This window comes from Trachypithecus francoisi, unplaced genomic scaffold (assembly GCF_009764315.1).
Source record: "Trachypithecus francoisi isolate TF-2019V2 unplaced genomic scaffold, Tfra_2.0 Lachesis_group14, whole genome shotgun sequence".
NCBI lineage: Eukaryota > Metazoa > Chordata > Mammalia > Primates > Cercopithecidae > Trachypithecus > Trachypithecus francoisi.
In genome coordinates this window covers 39,848,610-39,869,173 of record NW_022681459.1, presented here as the reverse complement: position 1 = coordinate 39,869,173, position 20,564 = coordinate 39,848,610, and the positions used below count along the sequence as shown (strand labels likewise).

The 20,564-nt window shown below is 46.1% G+C and overlaps 1 protein-coding gene across 1 annotated transcript in view; it reads right to left on the bottom strand.

Annotated features, from left to right (window-relative positions):
• CRKL (CRK like proto-oncogene, adaptor protein) overlaps positions 1-20,564 on the bottom strand; it is a 42,357-nt gene that overhangs the window by 4,163 nt on the left and 17,630 nt on the right. Inside the window, exon 2 of the mRNA XM_033234092.1 lies at positions 16,575-17,040. Coding sequence (XP_033089983.1) covers positions 16,575-17,040 — 466 coding nt within the window. The remainder of the gene's footprint in view (positions 1-16,574; positions 17,041-20,564) is intronic.

The following is a 20,564-nucleotide window of genomic DNA, read 5'->3' as shown; positions in this document are numbered from 1 at the left end:
GTGGTGAGATCACTGCTCAATGTAACCTCTAACGCCTGGGCTCAAGTGATCCTTCCACTCCACCTCTTGAATAGCTGTGACTACAGGCGTGCACCACCATGCACATTAATTTTTTATTTTTTATAGACAGGGTCTGTCACCCAGGCTGGAATGCGGTGGCACGATCACAGCTCATTGTACCTTGAACTCCTGGGATTACCTGAGGTCAGGAGTTCAAGACCAGCCTGGGCAACACGGTGAAACCTCATCTCTTCTAAAAAATAGAAAAATTAGCCGGGTGTAGTGGTACACGACTCTAGTCCCAGCTACTCAGGAGGCTGAAGTGAGAGGATGGCTTGAGCCCATGAGGCTGAGGCTGCAGTGAGCCGTGATCGTTCCATGGCACTCCAGACTGGGCAATTGAGTGAGACCCTGTCTCAAAAATACAAAAACAAAAACACACACACGCACAAACAGCTTTTGAGCACAAAGCAGCTCCTCCCCAAACCAATCCTCTATTTTGGCCACTAACCCCAACAGGATAGAAATGAACACATGATTCTGAGAATGGTTAAAGTCAAATCACACAAAAAGGTGTATTTTAAAAAAAGACCTTCAGGTGGTAGCCATTTAGACATTGTGCTCTCTGTTCAGCAGAGCACTAATCTAAGATTCTATTTTGTGTACTCAGGTCCGTGAAAATACTACTTGAATATAAGACCCACTTAAGATCTAAGACAATAAGAAATAAGCTTTTGTCTGCTTAAACACATACAGAACCAGGCATAGTGGTGCGTGCCTGTAGTTCCAAGTACTTGGCAGGCTGAGGTGAGAGGATTGCTTGAGCCCAGGAGTTTGAGACTAGCCTTTGCAACACAGCAAGACTACATCTCAAAATAAAAACAGGCACAAGGTGGCACAGTCCAGTGGTCCATGCCATGAACTCTGGAGCATGCAGGACACCAAACAAATATCCTGGTTCTGCCACTTTTAGAAACTACATGACTGTAGCAAACTGCTTAAGTTCTCCAAGTCTCAGTTTCCTTCCAACTTTGAAAGGGTCTTGCATTAATCAAATGATTGTTACTTAAGTAAAGATTCCTGAGTAGAACCCAGCCCCCAGCCCCACGCCCCCTCTAATGATCATACCCTTTGGATGCACGAAGGGAAGAGCTGGAAATAGCACTGAGAAGCACAGCACTGTATATATCAGAGGATTTCCAACCTTGTCACCAATAAGGGTCCTCTCAAAACCAATGAGGAACAGGCTGACAACGGGGTCTAATAAATTACTGTGATGGATACTAAACAGCCAAGGAAGACAACGGGAAGATGGAGAAGATGAGGCTAGGGATTGAAAGCTACCAAGAATACTCACACCTCATACCTTCCAATTAACTTGTGAGTCTGGCGGTCTTTAACAGGATACTTTCTAAATGATCCTACCTAAACAATTAAATAAAATTTACTGAACATCTATTCCATGGAAAGTGGGCAGGTCAATTTGTATCCTCAAAAAACTTGTCTTTTGAGTGGGATACACGATCAATCTTTGTTAAATAATAACAGTGTAAAAAACACGAAGTGGCTGGGCGCAGTGGCTTACACCTATAATCCCAGCACTTTGGGAGGCTGAGGCGGGTGGATCACTTAAGCCCAGGAGTTCAAGACCAGCCTGGGCAACACAGTGAAACCCTGTCTCTAAAATACAAAAATGAGCCAGGCATGGCGGCATGCACCTGCAGTCCCAGCTACTTGGGAGGATGAGATGGGAAGATCGCTTAAGCGCAGGAGGCAGAGGTTGCAGGGTTGCAGTAAGCTGTGATCATGCCACTGCACTCTAGCCTGGGTGACAGAGCGAGACCTTGACTCAAGAAAAGAAAAAGAAAAAGAAAAGGGCTGGGCACAGTGGCTCATATCTGTAATCCCAACACTTTGGGAGGGCGAGGCAGGTGGATCACCTGAGGTCAGAAGTTCGAGACCAGCACGGCCAACATGGCAAAACCACGTCTCTACTAAAAAATACAAATCAGCCAGGCTTGGTGGTAGATGTCTGTAATCCCAACTACTCAGAAGGCTGAGGCAGGAGAATCACTTGAACCTGGGGGGTGGAGGTTGCAGTGAACCAAGATCATGTCACTGCATTTGGTGTAGCCAGGCACAGTGGCTCACACCTGTAATCCCAGCACTTTGGGAAGCCAAGGTGGGAGATCACTTGAGGCCACATGTTCAAGACCAGCCTGGGTGACATAGTGAGACCTAGCTTTTATTAAAAAAAAAGCCGGGTGTGGTGGCTCAAGCTTGTAATCCCAGCACTTTGGGAGGCCGAGACGGGCGGATCATGAGGTCAGGAGATCGAGACCATCCTGGCTAACACGGTGAAACCCCGTCTCTACTGAAAATACAAAAAACTAGCCGGGCGACATGGTGGGCGTCTGTAGTCCCAGCTACTCGGGAGGCTGAGGCAGGAGAATGGCGTGAACCCGGGAGGCGGAGCTTGCAATGAGCTGAGATCTGGCCACTGCACTCCAGCCTGGGCTGCAGAGCGAGACTCCGCCTCAAAAAAAAAAAGAAAAAAAGAAAAAAGAGAGAGAGAGAAGACACGTAAAAGCAGCAAGTGGCAGAAAAACACTACTAAACCAATGCTGCAGAGCACAGGATCAAGGGGCTACTGCTTAGACAGAGGGAACCTTGACCAGCAGAAGTAGGCCAAAGAGCAGCCTAGGAAGAGAATGGCTGAGACTTCTGGTGGCCCCTTGACCATTAGTGCCTCATTGTGGCCTTGCAGGAGTTTCCACATGCTAAAACACCATCATCGTTCCTCATGCTGTTTTCTATCAACACAGAAAAGACATCCTGGCTGTTATGCAGCCTGCTGCCCAGTTACAGGCCTGGTTATGGACCAGCTTCTTCCATGGCTCTACCGAACAGTGCTTGTGCTGAGATCCTAAAATGGTTGGTAGCTTGGCAGTCACCTTGCTGTTTCCTTCATCACTCCCTATTCTTCCTCTGGGTTCATGGTACACGGATCCAGTTCAAAGAAGCACTCACTGTGGAGGGCAGATCAATTTGTTTTGTTTGTTTGTTTGTTTGTTTTTTGGTGCTCTACACTTTCAGAGAAACTTCTCTAGTAATGAACTATAGAAATGATCCCTGAGGCCGGGCGCGGTGGCTCAAGCCTGTAATCCCAGCACTTTGGGAGGCCGAGACGGGCGGATCACGAGGTCAGGAGATCGAGACCATCCTGGCTAACACGGTGAAACCCCGTCTCTACTAAAAATACAAAAACTAGCCGGGCGAGGTGGCGGGCGCCTGTAGTCCCAGCTACTCGGGAGGCTGAGGCAGGAGAATGGCGTAAACCCGGGAGGCAGAGCTTGCAGTGAGCTGAGATCTGGCCACTGCACTCCAGTCCGGGCGACAGAGCGAGACTCCGCCTCAAAAAAAAAAAAAAAAAAAAAGAAATGATCCCTGAAAGTAAAGTCAGAGGGCAGATCAATCTTGATGTAGGTAGATACCAACTTGGTTCAAGGGGCAAACTACACCTGGAAGATGTGGCTGACCTTATCAACAGATTAAGAGGAAGCACATATCTAATGCATCATCTTTATTAATTTTCACTCTATGGAACAGGACAATCTTAATCATCATTAGAACTGTCAAAATACTATCTTTGGGGCTGGCCGCACTTAGCACCTGTGGAGTGGACACAATAACTCTAAAACACATATGCCAGGGACACTAGTCAGCCCTTCTATGTCTACCAAGAGTTAAATGGCAAGAGGGTACCTCTTGCTGCTGGCAGTAGTTTCCTACAGCCCTACTTGTCCAGAGTGTCGCCCAGAAAATGACTCTACTGACTGGCATGTAGCACTTGATTCAAAGAGCAGTCAAGGCACTGGAGGGCCCAAGCACTGGTTGTCACAGTAGTTTTTTGGTTCCATAATCAGTCTCCACTCCCTGTACTGATATTCTGAGATTTCATGCTTTCAGGTTACATAAAAGTAAGATCAGGAGTACACTGGTGACACTGGAATCATAAATGCTAACTTGGGTGACGTGAATGGTTCTCCGTGACCAAAGAACATCCTGCCAAGTTGTATGCAAATGCATGAATGTATGCTGTTTTTCTGAAGACTGCACAACTTTCACTGGATTCTCAAAAGGCGCTTATAGCTCCCAAAATATCTAAAACAAAACAAAGCCCATGTACTATAATCACCAGACAGGTATCATCCTGCTCTCTGTGGCTTTTATTCCTCTAGTCATTCAACAAATATTGAAGATCTATGTGTAGGCTGTGGAGAGATACGAGAGGGGACACAAAGGAGACAAACACCCCTGACCCTCACGGAGCTGCATAGGTCCACTGCCTGCCCCTATGTTCTCTGTGCACCTGCACCCGAATCAGAGTAGCCGGAGAGATAGAGGCTTTAGAGGGCTAGGCTCCCCGTCTGTGTGCCCTGGGTAGCAGTCAAGTAACCTTATGTGCTCAAGCCCACAACTGAATGCTATCTAATAGGGTTTTAATACTGAAGACTTGGTCTCTTCCTTAAAATTACCACTATCCTTCAGAGTAGTAACTTGATTCAAGAGAGCTGTTTACTGGTTAACAAAGATTTTATTTGGGAAGGGTAGGTGGCAGGGCTAAAGATACCACAGGCCAGTATGCCGTGGTACAAGAGTATGTGGGCTTTGAAAAGGAAGAAGTCAAGACACGATTATATATATAAAAAAGTTCACAGATTCCACAAGAAAAGATACAAATTCAGCAAAGTTGCAGGGTACAAGATCGACACATAGATATCAGTTGTGTCTTATATATTGGTAATAAATAATTAAGAAAGCAATTTCAGGCGGGGTACAGTGGCTCATGCCTGAATCCTAGCACTTTGGGAGGCCAAGGAGGGCAGATTGCCAGAGCTCAGGAGTTCGAGACCATCCTGAGCAACATGGTAAAACCCCAATTCTACTAAAACACACACACAAAAAAGTTAGCTGGAAGTGGTAGCAGGCACCTGTAGTCCCAGCTTCAGGAGGCTGAGGCACAAGAATTGTGCCACTGCACTCCAGCCTGGGCAACAGAGCGAGACTGTCTCAAAAAAAAAAAAAAAGGTGATTCTATTTACAATAGCATCTAAAATAAAAATATCAGGCCGGGCGCAGTGGCTCAAGCCTGTAATCCCAGCACTTTGGGAGGCCGAGACGGGCGGATCACGAGGTCAGGAGTTTGAGACCATCCTGGCTAACACGGTGAAACCCCGTCTCTACTGAAAAATACAAAAAGCTAGCCGGGCAAGGTGGCGGGCGCCTGTAGTCCCAGCTACTCGGGAGGCTGAGGCAGGAGAATGGCGTAAACCCGGGAGGCGGAGCTTGCAGTGAGCTGAGATCCGGCCACTGCACTCCAGCCCGGGCGACAGAGCAAGACTCCGTCTCAAAAAATATATATAATAAAATAAAATAAAATAAAAATATCCAAGAATAGGCTGGGCGTGGTGGCTCATGCCTGTAATCCCAGCACTTTGGGAGGCCAAGGCAGGCGATCACGAGGTCAAGAGACTGAGACTGTCCTGGCCAACATGGTGAAACTTCGTCTCTACTAAAAATACAAAAATTAGCTGGGTTTGGTGACACATGTCTATAGTCCCAGCTACTTGGGAGGCTGAGGCAGGAGAATCGCTTGAACCGGGGAGGCGGAGGTTGCAGTAAGCCGAGATTGCGCCACTGCACCCCAGCCTGGTGACAAAGCAAGACTCCGTCTAAACAAAAGAAAACAAACCAAGAATAATTTAACCATGGTGGAAGATTTGCATACCAAAAATTATTAAAGACCTAAATAAATGCAAAAACATTTGTGTTAATGGATGGAAAGACTTACTATTAAGATGTTAATACTGGTTAGGTACAGTGACTCACACTGTAATTCCAGCACTTTTTTTAAAAGAAAGACTCTGAAACCTTACCTCACACTGTACACAAAAAGTCATTTTTAAAATGGATCAACAGCCTAAATACAGTAACTAAGGTTAGGCATGGTGGCTCACGTCTGTAATCCCGGCACTGTGGGAGGCCAAGGCGGGCAGATCACCTGAGTTTAGGAGTTCAGGCCAACATGGTAAAACTCCATCTCTACTAAAAATACAAAAAATTAGCCAGGTATGGTGGTGAGCGCCTGTAATCTTGGCTACTCGGGAGGCTGAGGCAGGAGAATCGCTTGAATCTGGGAGGCACAAGTTGCAGCGAGCCGAGATCGTGTGTTCCATTGTACTCCAGCCAGGGCGACAGAGTGAGACTCTGTCTCAAAAAATATAAAAAATAAAAAATAAATAAATAAAACAAAATACAAATAAAAATGCCCAAATAACCCAATTAAAAAATGGGCAAAGAACTTGAAACCATTTCTCCAAAGATTTGCCAACAGCCAATATGAAAAGATGCTCAACATCAGTCACTAGGAACATGCAAATCAAAACCAAAATGCGATACCACTTCACACCTACTAGGATGGCTATAATAAAAAATATGGAAAATAGGCCGGGCGCGGTGGCTCAAGCCTGTAATCCCAGCACTTTGGGAGGCCGAGACGGGCGGATCACGAGGTCAGGAGATCGAGACCATCCTGGCTAACACGGTGAAACCCCGTCTCTACTAAAATATACAAAAAATTAGCCGGGCGAGATGGCGGGCGCCTGTAGTCCCAGCTACTCGGGAGGCTGAGGCGAGAGAATGGCGTAAACCCGGGAGGCGGAGCTTGCAGTGAGCTGAGATCCGGCCACTGCACCAGCCTGGGCGACAGAGCGAGACTCCGTCTCAAAAAAAAAAAAAAAAAAAAAAATGGAAAATAATAATTGGTGAAGATGTGGAAGAATTTTTTTTTTGGCAGTGAAGAAGGGAACCCTTACATACTGCTGGTTGGAATGGAATATGGTACAGCTGCTATGGAAAACAGTTTGTTCCTCAAAAAGCTAAACATAGGCCAGGTGCTGTGGCTCATGCCTATAATCCCAGCACTTTGGGAGGCTGAGGTGGACGGATCAGTTGAGGTCAGGAGTTCGAGACAAGCCTGGCTAACATGGCAAAACCCTGTCTCTACTAAAAAATACAAAAATTGGCCGGGCGCGGTGGCTCAAGCCTGTAATCCCAGCACTTTGGGAGGTCGAGACGGGCGGATCATGAGGTCAGGAGATCGAGACCATCCTGGCCAACACGGTACCAAATGAAATAATACAAAAAAATACTAAAAACTCTCTACTAAAAAATACAAAAAACTAGCCGGGCGACGTGGCGGGCGCCTGTAGTCCCAGCTACTCGGGAGGCTGAGGCAGGAGAATGGCGTAAACCCGGGAGGCGGAGCTTGCAGTGAGCTGAGATCCGGCCACTGCACTCCAGCCTGGGCAACAGAGCAAGACTCCGTCTCAAAAAAAAAAAAAAAAAAAATAGCCAGGTGTGGTGGCGTGCACCTGTAATCCCCATTACTTGGGAGGCTGAGGCAGGAGAAATCGCTTGAACCCAGGAGGTCGAGGTTGCAGTGAGCCGAGATTGTGCCACTACACTCCAGCCTGGGCAACAAAGCAAAACTCCATCTCAAGAAAGAAAAAAAAAAAAAAGCTAAGCACAGAATTACCCATTTGACCCAGAAATCCACTCTGAGATATATAATCAACTGAAAGCAAGAACTCAAACATTTGTGTGTCAATGTCCACTGCAGCATTATTCGCAATAGCCAAAAAAAAGAAAACAACTCAAGTATCCGTCAAGAGATAAATGGGTTAACAAAATGTGATATATACATAACAATGGAATATTATTCGCCCTAAAGGAATGAAGATAAAGACTTTATCTTAATTTCCTGTATAGATGGAGTCTCCCTATGTTGCCCAGGCTGGTCTCAAACTCCTTGCCTCAAGTGATCTTCCCACCTTGGCCTCTCAAAGCACTGGGATTACAGGTGTGAGCCACCCCATGCTGGGACAAGGAATGAAGTTTTGATATATGCTACAACCTGGATGAACTCTGAAAACATTGTACCAAATGAAATAATTCAGACCCAAAGGACAAATACTGCATCATTTTACTTATATCAGATACCTAGAATAGGTAAATTCATAGACAGAAGGTGGATTGCTGGCAAATTATATAAACCTCAAGCTCTTAGTGGGGGAGCAGTCATGAGAATAAACTTCTCTCTGTGAACCCCTAGCTGATGGTTCTTCTCACTCAACAGCTATCAGCAGAAAACAGCTATCACAGAAAACAGAGGTCAGCATAATGACCAGGATGGGACAGGCCCTACCTGAAACACACCAGGGCCCCAATTCCATGGCATTCTCACTTAATTTACACATTAGGAAAGAGGAACAAAAACCTTTAAAAAAATCTTTTTTCAGCTGGGTGCGGTGGCTCACACCTGTAATCCCAGCACTTTGGGAGGCCGAGGCGGGCTGATCACGAGGTAAGAAGATCGAGACCATCCTGGCTAACACGGTGAAACCCTGTCTCTACTAAAAATACAAAACATTAGCCGAGCGTGGTGGCGGGTGCCTGTAGTCCCAGCTACTCTGGGAGGCTGAGGCAAGAGAATGGCGTGAACCCAGGAGGCGGAGCTTGCAGTGAGCCGAGATCGCACCACTGCACTCCAGCCTGGGCGACAGAGCGAGACTCCGTCTCAAATAAATAAATAAATAAATAATTAAATATTTCTCTTCTGGGCTGGGCACAGTGGCTCACGAGGTCAGGAGTTCAAGACCAGCCTGACCAAGATAGTGAAACCCCAACTCTACTAAAAATACAAAAACTAGCCCAGCCTGGTGGCGGCCACCTGTAATCCCAGCTACTCGGGAGGCTGAGGCAGAGAACTGCTTGAACCCGGGAGGGAGAGGCTGCAGTGAGCTGAGATCCCGCCACTGCATTCCAGCCTGGGCGACAGAGCAAGACTCCATCTCAAAAAAAAATACATATATATATATATACACACACACACACACACACCCACATATATGTATATATTTTTAAATAGGAGAATCTTCTAAAATTCTAAAGGACTTTCTAAAGATTCCTATGTTTGCACGGTATTATAATCAAGGAAAAAAAGCACTTTTGGTACTGAAGAAATAAAGCTGAGATGCTGTGAAGGACAACTGACACAATGTCAAAGACAGAAGGGTGGAGGAGGATCCTGGCCAGTCCTGACGAAAGAAAGGTCCAAGGAGGCGAGTGGAAATGATTCCTCGGGCACCAGACATCCACACACACCACCACGACATGGGTAGAACACACCTGAGATTCTTGCTTAAGGTGAATGCTAATTTGTGGGCCTTTCCGAGAAGCCTTGGTAAGAAGGCTTCACGTTGCTAGAACGTGACGTGAAGTGAGAGACAGCAGCCCCATTACACTGGGAGGCTGTAAGCTTGCTGCATGGACCCCTGAGTCAGATGCTTCATGATGAATACATATAGGCCCAACAGCACTGCAGGCTACCCAGTAGGAGGAACTCATGATGATCCCTAAGAGATTACAAAGTACAATCAGTATTACCGAAACCTAAACTTACTTTGTAGGTTACTTCACCTCAGCAAGTAGAAGCAGCAATGAAGAAAATGCTATTACAAATTTAACTCTAAGCAATGAAGCAAAACCAATTGGTAAAGTGGGAATCTGATAATTCCAGGTCAGTCAGTGAAGGAAGTTGTACCATGGGCCCTTGGGAAGGCCAATTCAAAAGACACAGAGACCTGATGCAATCCAAATGACTACAGGTTTTGAAATGGGGCAAAGACAATCCAAGAAGAAATTATAAAAACGCAATCACAGATGACACAGAGCAAGTACAGGAACGAACAGCAAGAATGTTGAGGATGCTGGTGAGCTCAAAGAACTCTGAGCATCACTAAGAAAAAAATGTCAAAAAAAAAAAAAAAAAAAAGAGCACCAAAGATGATGAAAGGGTGTTCTCATGCTGAAAAGGACAGGTATGTAAGAGTTGACCAAATACACTGGCAAGCAGGAGTAAGAGTCCAAGACTAGTCTCATCATAGAGAAATTACATCATAGGACACTGGAAGATTAGAAAGGGTCAAGTCTCTCTCGTTTTTTGTCAAAACAAAGATGGCAAATTCCATAAAATGTAAAACAGTGAGCTTGAAATGAATCCCAGACAAAATTCTGGATGCAATTAGCTAAGAGATGGTTTGTGAGGATTTAGAATGGGAAGTAGAGCATCTGGAAGCAGCATGAACCCACCAAGAACAAGTCACACCAGATCAACCTCATTGTCTTTTTATAGATATAAGAGGCAGATCTGGAGAGGCTGCAGAGAAGGACTTTAGTACAAAGATCTGATTGGTGCTTTTACAAAACCTGTAGTTAGGACACTGGAGGGTAATGAATACGCTAGATGACATAATCAGGATTTTAAAAGATTCAGAGGCTGGGCGTAGTGGCTCATGCCTATGATCCCAGCACTTTGGGAGGCTGAGGCAGGCGGATTGCCTGAGGTTAGGAGTTTGAGACCAGCCTGGTCAACATGGTGAAACCCCTTCTCTACTAAAAATACAAAAATTAGCCAGGCGTGGTTGGCAGGCGCCTGTAATCCCAGCTACGCGGGAGGCTGAGACAGGAGAATCGCTTGAACCTGGGAGGTGGAGGGTGCAGGGAGCCAAGATCACACCATTGCACTCCAGCCTGGGCAACACAGTGAGACTTTATCTCAAAAAAAAGAAAAGGATTCAGAGATGTACACAGATGGTATGATAAGACCAATAAAAACCAAACCAACAACAACAACAAAACTCAAGAGAGACAACTATGGGGCCATGCACTTAAGTCCACATACTGGGCTAGGCAAACACAGGAAGGGGGCTGGCTGTGGCTTCTTTCTCCCTAGTGGAGAGCCAGAACACAAGACTTGTCAGCTACCAGAGCCATACAACATGAGACACACCACCTCATGAAACTGTTATGTTCCAGACGTTCCACAGGAAAGACATCTTTGTTTTGTTCACTACTATATCCCAAGTTCCCAGCCTGTCACGTAATAGGCACTCAATGAACTTTTGTTGAAGTGAATGTTTTTTTGGAGGTGTCCAAGTTGAGACTGGAGGGCCATGGAGTTAGACTCTGAAGAGGGCTAAAAGCACTGGGAAAATGATTAGACTAAATGACCTAAGGTATCAATACAACCTTTCTGCTTGATTTCTATCAATTCCATCCCAAATCACTTTAAGTCTCACTTGAAGCCTGGGAAACTATTTTTCCTCCACACGATCTGTACCACTGACTTCAGTTCCCACAGATCCCCAGCTTGTGTCACCAACTGTTTTCTTATACCATACCATGGGGGAAAAGCACAGCTGAAGCTGCATTTAGACATCTGAATACAAATTTTCATACAAATATTCAGGGGTGTGTGTACCCAGGGTTAAGTACAATTCTAAAGTTGCTAAGATATTTCTTCCCTTTCTTTTTAGTGAGAAAAGTGTACTGGAATGCAAATGAATGAGAATGATATTATTACATGAGAGTCAAGCATTTGCTCTAAATTTAAAAATTAATAAATAAAAAGAAGTTGCCTGCAAACCTGACCTTGTCAGTTGTGAGAAACTGGCTGTTTCATGACTCAAATGAAGGCAATGCAAGAAAATTGTTAATCTCCTCAGCTTAGCCCTTCGTGGTATGGCAACAGCCCACTGTCCTGGCTGTCTTTTGCCACTTTTGCCCTTTGCCCAGCATGCTCATCTATCTACAGCTATTCAGTGATATTAATCTCATCACACAAGCTCTACTCACCTTACAGATACCAAGCATTCCCCTTCAAATCAAATCTCAGGATCAACTCTCTTCTTGCAGAAAAGTCAGCAAGAAAAGAAAATAGCTAAACACAGACTGGTTTTGAAATACCTAATTACTTACAGGAATACTCTTTTGAAAATCAAGTTTTATTAAAAAAAAAAAAAAACTTGTAAAATAATTTAAGGAATGAAGTCACCTAAGCCATCATTGTTCTCTGTAATACTATCTAGGGGAATAATGAAGCTTCAATTATTGGCACATTTTGTCCTACTTGTCCGTTTCTCATTTTAATTTTAATACTTTTCCTAGTAACCTAATTGCAAAAGTCCCAAGAGTTGTTTCTAACAAGATCAGACAGGCACCACTATCCTAATAATAGTTTTAGAAGGTAACAATCAAAAAAATATTTACCCCAGCTACTCAGGAGGCTGAGGCACGAGAATCGCTTAAACCCATGAGGCGGAGGTTGCAGTGAGCGGAGATCGGCGCCACTGCACTCCAGCCTGAGTGACAGACACTTGATCTCGGGGAAAAAAAATTTTTACTTATGCTATAACCTAAAGTTTCATTTAAATATACAGAAAGCGAAATACCTTAAATGGAATTGGTAAAGGTCTATTTCTCAGGTCCTATTTACATTCTCTCTCATTCAAGCACAAAACAAACCATTTGCTGAAGCTCAGCTGGCTGGGTTAGTGTCATGAGGCTCAGGTGTGGAGAACCTCTCTCTGGGGCCAGAGAGACTAGGAGCTATGTAATGGCCAAGTATGTAGGCTATCTTAAAATACACAATCATTAACTGGGCTTCCCTCCTCCTACTCCTGACCTGTCTCGGGCACCTACCTATCCACCCACGCACCAAGCTCTAAATGATCCCTTCTGTAATACCTGATGTTCCTCCCTACAACCTCCTAGTACTCGCTGCAATGAGCACACACGCACGCACACTAGATACAGGTTTCTAAAACACACAATCCTAGAGCCAGAGGTCAACAGGGAGGTACCTAAAATTCTGACTGGGAGCCTCCGTGGCTTCAAGGTTCTCAACGAGCAGCTGCCAAACACATGCGAGTCACACCCACTCTGACTCCTAGCTCCCCAATCCTATGCTATGACGGACGTGAAAATGCCTCAAAATGCTGAAAACACAATGCATGCTACAACATATTAACAGCCCAGGGCATCCCATGTTATTCTAAGGTGCTGAGGTGTAGACCAGGCCAGAGGCATGCACCTGTGCCTAGGCCGGTCTGTGTTGGGGTGAGAAAGCTGGAAGGCCTGACCAGGCGCAGTGGCTCACGCCTGTCATCCGAGCACTCTGGGAGGCTGAGGCGGGTAGAGGATCAGAGCAGCCTGACCAACATAGTGAAACCCCATCTCTACTAAAAACAGCCGGGTGTGGTGGCGGGCACCTGTAATCCCAGCTACTTGGGAAGCTGAGGCAGAAGAATTGCTTGAGCCCAGGGGGCAGAGGTTGCAGTGAGCCAAGATTATACCAAGTGCACTCCAGCTTAGGCAACAAATGAGACTCCATCTCAAAAAAAAAAAAAAAAAAAAAAAAAAGAAGGAAAGAAAGCTGGAAGGCCTGCTCAGCCAGCACTCCTATCTGTGGAGGCAGCCTCCTCAGACCTGGGGCCACTCAGTCCCTGACCTCCACCACAGCCTCAGATGCTCCTTCTTTCCTTATAGCCAACATGAAAGTGAGACAAAAATCAAACACTGAAACAAACCTTCAGGTGCAGTTCATTCAGATAATACTACTGGTCCAAAGAAAAATTGAGGGCCAGGCATGGTGGCTCACACCTGTAATCCCAGCACTTTGGGAGGCCGAGGCGGGCAGATCACCTGATGTCAGGAGTTCGAGACCAGCCTGACCAACATGGAGAAACCCGTCTCTACTAAAAATACAAAAAATTAGCTGGGCATGGTGGTGCATGCCTGTAATCCCAGCTACTCTGGAGGCTGAGGCAGGAGAATCGCTTGAATCCAGGAGGCGGAGGTTGCGGTGAGCCAAGATGGTGCCATTGCACTCCAGCCTGGGTAACAAGAGCGAAACTCCATTTCAAAACAAAACAAACAAAACAAACAAAAAAACATTGAGGACAACCTATGGACAAACCAATTCTAGATAACTTTTGTCTGTGGGCAGGCTGTTTGGTGAGTCAGGATTTGTTTTTTTTAAAACGACAAGGTCCCTTACTTCATCCTTCTGAATTGCACTTGGGATCTCTCTTAACATTCTCCCCCTCTTTTTTTGAGATAGGGTCTCACCCTATTGCCCAGGCTTAAATGCAGTGGCATGATCTCGGCTCATTGCAACTTCTAATTCCCCGGTTCAAGCAATTGTTCCACCTCAGTCTCCTGAGTAGCTGAGACTATAGGCGTGTGCCCACCACGTCTGGCTAATTTTTGTATTTTTTGGTAGACATAGGGTTTCATCATGTTGGCCAGGCTGGTCTCAAACTCCAGACCTCAAGTTATCCACCAGCTTCGCTCTCCCAAAGTGCTGGGATTACAGGCATGAGCCACTGTGCCCAGCTGAGAAAGTGTCTTTTTATTTTTATTTTTATTTTTATTTTATTTTATTTTTTTTTGAGACGGAGTCTCGCTCTCCCGGGCTGGAGTGCAGTGGCCGGATCTCAGCTCACTGCAAGCTGCGCCTCCCGGGTTTACGCCATTCTCCTGCCTCAGCCTCCCGAGTAGCTGGGACTACAGGCGCCCGCCACCTCGCCCGGCTAGATTTTTGTATTATTTTAGTAGAGACGGGGTTTCACTGTGTTAGCCAGGATGGTCTCGATCTCCTGACCTCGTGATCCGCCCGTCTCGGCCTCCCAAAGTGCTGGGATTACAGGCTTGAGCCACCGCGCCCGGCCGAAAGTGTCTTTTTAAAAAGTAATGTTTAGTTAGAAGAAAATGACGTGGCCGAGTGCAGAGGCTCACGCCTGTCATCCCAGCACTTGGGGAGGCTGAGGCAGGCGGATCACCTGAGGTCAGGAATTCGAGACCAGCCTGGCCAACATGGTGAAACCCCCATCTCTACTAAAAATACAAAAATTAGCCGGGCATGGTAGTGCGTGCCTGTAGTCCCAGCTACTTGGGAGGCTGAGGCAGGAGAATCTCTTGAACTCAGGAGGCGGAGGTTGCAGTGAGCCAAGATCACACCACTGCACTCCAGCTTAGGCAACAAGGCAACAGAGCAAGACTCTGTCACAAAAAAAAAAGAAAAAGAAAACAAAATGACTTAATAATTAAAATGTTCAACTTCTATTTCATGCTATTCTAATTTACAAAACCTGTAACAAGCAAGGGCTGATGTATTTTAAAATCATTCCTCTATGGCTGGGCGTGGTCATACACATCTGTAATCCCAGTACTTTGGGAGGCCGAGGCAAGCAGATTGCCTGAGGTCAGGAGTTCAAGACCAGCCTGGCCAACATGTTGAAACCCCATCTCTACTAAAAATACAAAAATTCGATGGGTATGCTGGCAGGCACCTGTAATCCCAGCTACTCAGGAGGCTGAGGCAGGATAATCATTTGAACCCGGGAGGTGGAGGTTGCAATGAGCCAAGATCATGCCACTGTGCTGGAGCCTGGGTGACAAAGCGAGACTCCATCTCAAAAAAAAATCATTCCTGGGCCAGGCACGGTGGCTCACGCCTGTAATACCAGCACTTTGGAAGGCCAAGGCAGGTGGATCACGAGGTCAGGAGATCGAGACCATCCTGGCTAATACGGTGAAACCCCATCTCTACTAAAAATACAAAAAATTAGCCGGGCGGCCGGGCGCGGTGGCTCAAGCCTGTAATCCCAGCACTTTGGGAGGCCGAGACGGGCGGATCACGAGGTCAGGAGATCGAGACCATCCTGGCGAACACTGTGAACCCCGTCTCTACTAAAAATACAAAAAACTAGCCGGGCGAGGTGGCGGGCGTCTGTAGTCCCAGCTACTCGGGAGGCTGAGGCAGGAGAATGGCGTGAACCCGGGAGGCGGAGCTTGCAGTGAGCTGAGATCCGGCCACTGCACTCCAGCCCCCGGCGACAGAGCAAGACTCCGTCTCAAAAAAAAAAAAAAAAAAAAAAATTAGCCGGGCATAGTGACAGGTGTCTGTAGTCCCAGCTACTCGGGAGACTGAGGTAGAGATGGCATGAACCCGGGAGGCGGAGCGTGCAGTGAGCGGAGATCGCGCCACTGCACTCCAGCCTGGGCGACAGAGCAAGACTCTGTCTCAAAAAAAATTAATTCCTCTACCAAGTTCAAGAGAAATTCTAAGACATTTTCATATTTCTCAACTGATTCCAAGGTTAGAAATACAGAACCATACAAGTAGCTATGTATCTGTATGTTGATTTTGCCTCTAGGTCATGGGTCTTCCTTAATTATTATCTTTCCTTACTGGAAGAAAAACCAATGACTGCAAAACTAAATCTGTTAGGCTTTGGGAACAAAAAAGAGCAAGGAGGCAGAGAATGTGGGACAAACAAAGAATAGGAAAGAACAAAACAAGCTGTGAAACACTAATAACAGGCCAGGCACGGTGGCTCACATCTGTCACCCCACTACTATGGGAGGTTGAGGTAGGAGGATTTGCTTGAGGCCAGGATGTCGAGATCAGCCTGGGCAAACAACTCTTTTTAACAGAGACTTTGTCTCTGTAAAAAAATTTAAAAATGAAATGCTACCAGTGCATATCTTCCAAAATCATCTAGTGCTCTAATTCCATGAATATAAGCTTAAATGAGCAGAAACTAAAACTAAAAATTAAAACCAAATGTCAAAGGACCCAAAAAGCTAGTCTGAACAGATTTTACCTCTAATGCCAAGGCAGTCTTGTCATAAGCACAGGGCACTCTTTTCTGGATTGCTTTCGCAAAGACAGGTCCATTCTGTGTGGATGGCAAAGGGGTGATTGCTGCCCCAGGAGAACCGGAAACTGCAGGTAGAGGAGTTGTGGTCTGAGGTTGAGCATATGCATGAGCAGGTTCTGGGATCCCATAACTGTTGGAATTCCTATTTCCATGCTTTCCGTGTGGTGAGGATCTCACAAGCTTTTCAACATAAGGGACAGGAATCATCCCAACCCGGCCATCCTTGTTTCGGGCACTCCACCACTGTTCTTCAGGCTTCTCTATTATCACTAGGATCTCACCCTTTTTAAAGGGCAGGTCTTCGGCATCATTTCCAGGAAAATCATACAGAGTCCGTACATATTCCAGGTTATCTTCTGCTGTAGGCAGGTTGGGTGCTGAGACAGAGCCCATTGGTGGGCTTGGATACCTTAAGAGAGAGAGAAAATTACTATTAAGAGAAAAATCTTACTCTAAGCCAGTGCCTGTCAAACTTCTTAATAAACCACTCTCCTCTACAATAAATTATTTTCCTTTTCTTTTTTTTTTTTTTCAGACAGGTTTCGCTCTTGTGGCCCAGGCTGGAATGCAATAGCGTGATCTCAGCTCACTGCAACTTCTGCCTCCCAGGTTCAAGTGATTCTCCTGCCTCAGCCTCCCGAGTAGCTGGGGTTACAGGCACCCACCACCATGCCCGGGTAATTTTTTTTTGTATTTTTAGTAGAGAAGGGTTTTCACCATGTTGGCCAAGTTGGTGTTCAACTCCCGACATTGGGTGATCCACGCGCCTCGGCCTCCCAAAGTGCTGGGGATTACAGGCATGAGCCACCACACCTGGCCCCTACTTTTTTTTTTGGAGATGGAGTCTTGCTCTGTTGCCCAGGCTGGAGTGCAGTGGCGGGATCTCAGCTCACTGCAACCTCTGCCTCCCAAGTTCAAGCAATTCTCCTGCCTCAGCCTCCTGAGTAGCTGGGACTACAGGCACATGCCACCATGCCCCGCTAATTTTTTCTATTTTTAGTAGAGATGGAATTTCACCTTGTTAGCCAGGATGGCCTCGATCTCCTGACCTCGTGATCCACCTGCCTTGGCCTCCCAAAGTGCTGGGATTACAGGTGTGAGCCACTGAGCCCAGACTTTTTTTTTTTTTTTTGAGACAGAATCTTGCTCTGTCACCCAGGTGGAGTGCAGTGGCGCAATCTCAGTTCACTGCAACCCCTACCTCCGGTGTTCAAGTGATTCTTCTGCCTCAGCCTTCCGACTAGCTGAGATTACAGATGTGCAACACCATGCCCAGACAAATTTTGTGTTTTTAGTAGAGACAGGATTTTGGCATGTTGGCCAGGCTGGTCTCAAACTCCTGGCCTCAGGTGATCCACCTGCCTCAGCCTCCCAAAGTGCTGGGATTACAGGTGTGAGCCACCATGCCAGGCCTTATTTTCCTTTCTATATTCTTAGTAGTTAAGAAGGTTCTATCATGCTGTAATTTTTGTAGTCTGTACTGTCCCAAAATTTACTATTCTGAATGTCTTTTCAAATTACAAGTATATACACACACATACACTTCATCTCTGTTTTATAGAAACCTTTTGATTACACAGAGATACCTGGTTTAAATTTATTTTTATAATCTCAAGTAAGTTCGGAAGCTGCCTTCCTTTGGACCCTTGACACAACCACCACACTCTTCCTCCCACTCCTAATCTATGGCTTATACATCCTGAACACTTCCCTGGACACACAGAAAATGACAAAGGCCTCTACCTCTGGCCCCTTGAAAAAAAAGGAACAAAAAAGGGCTTACAGACTTGCCAAGTTAAAAATAATAAATCCACCAGGAGTAGTGGCTCAGAACTGTAATCCTAGCACTTTGGGAGGCCAAGGCGGGCAGATCACTTGGAGACCTGCCTGTTCAACATATCAAAACTCTGTCTCTACTAAAAAGACAAAAAATTAGCTGGGCATGGTGGCACACACCTGGGGTCTCAGATACTCAAGAGGCTGAGACAGGAGCATTACTTGAGCCCAGGAGTTAGAAGCTGCAGGGAGCTATGACTGCACCATTACACTCCAGCCTGGACAACAAAACAAGACTCTGTCTCAAAACATAAATAAATAAGAGGCTGGGCACAGTGGCTCAGACCTGTAATCCCAGCACTCTGGGAGGCCGAGGCGGGCACATCACAAGGTCAGGAGATCAAGACCATCCTGGCTAACACGGTGAAACCCCGTCTCTACTAAAAATACAAAAAATTAGCCAGGTGTGGTGGTGGGCGCCTGTAATCCCAGCTACTCAGGAGGCTGAGGCAGGAGAATGGCGTGAACCCGGGAGGCAGAGCTTGCAGTGAGCTGAGATTGCGCCACTGCACTCCAGCCTGGGCGACAGAGCAACACTCTGTCTCAAAAAAACAAAATAAAACAAAACAATAAATAGCTAGCAAGAGTAGTAGGAACAGGAGTAATAATAAAGAGATCATACTTATTATCTATGCTAGGCATAGTTTACGGTGTTTGAAAATATTACATTATTTAATAGTCACAGCAACCCTGTGAGGTAGATGCTGTTATTTCCATTTTACAAATGAGGAGCCAAAGAAGAGGTTAGACTTGAACTCAGGGAGTCTGGTTCTAGACTCCTCACTCATAATGAGCTAATCAGCCTTAGGGATGAACTCTGCATCTGTCAGGTATATGAGAATGGCATAATGCATGTGAAGCATTCAAAATTACCGACCAGCACCAAGCATTCAATATAACCACATGAACACACACATACCCTTCAAGTACATCCCTGCTTCTATTTCTTTCTCTTTTTTTGAGACAGGGTCTTGCTGTCATCCCAGCTGGAGTGCAGCGGCACAACCACAGCTCACTGTAGCTTCCACCTCCCAGGCTCAAGTAATTCTCCCACTTCAGCCTCCTGAGCAGCTGCGACTAGAGGCAGTTGCCACCACACACAGCCAATTTTTAAATTTTCTGTAGAGATGGGGGTATCACTATGTTTTCGAGGCTTGTCTTGAACTTCTAGCCTCAAGCAATTCTCCCACCTTGGCCTCCCAAAGTGTTGGGATTACAGGTGTGAGCCATCACACCCAGCCCCTGCCTATTTGAAGAGCCATAGAGATCCTGTGAAGAGTCTAGTAAGCACCATATAAATTTCAGACACTATTAAGAGCACAGTCAGTTCCACCTTAAGACTCCATCCAAGAGTATTTTATTATTTGTATAGTTAAAAGCAGTTAGCCAGTGCGTGGTGGTTCACGCCTGTAATCCCAGCACTTTGGGAGGCCGAAGTGGGCAGATCACGAGGTCAGGAGATTGAGACCATCCCGGCTAACAGAGTGAAACCCTGTCTCTCTACTAAAGATACAAAAAATTAGCCGGGCGTGGCACGCGGCTGTAGTCGCAGCTACTCGGGAGGCTGAGGCAGGAGAATGGTGTCAACCCGGGAGGCAGAGTTTGCAGTAAGCCGAGATCACGCCACTGCACTCCAGCCTGGGCAACAGAGCAAGACACTGTCTCAAAAAAAAAAAAAAAAAAAAAGCCGTTAATCCTGGCTGTGTGTGGTGGCTCACTCCTGTAATCCCACACTTTGAGCTCAGGAGTTCGAGACCACCCTGTCTCTGAAACTGTCTCTACAAAACTACAAAAACTAGCCAGACAAGGTGGTACAAGCCTGTGGTCCCAGCTACTCAGAGGCGGCTAATATGGGAGGATCACTTGAGCCTGGGAGGCAGAAGCTGAGTGAGTGGAGATCGCATATCTAGCACTCCAGCCTAGACAACAGAGCAGGACCCTGTGACCAAAAAAAAAAAAAAAAAAAAAAAAAAGCAGTCCTACCAGAGAACAACACTTAATATAGCTTCAGTGGGGGATTAATACTGATGAAATCCATTTGCCCAGGTATCCACCGGCCCTATTATGTACTAAGAATTTGGGAGCTGGCCGGGCGCG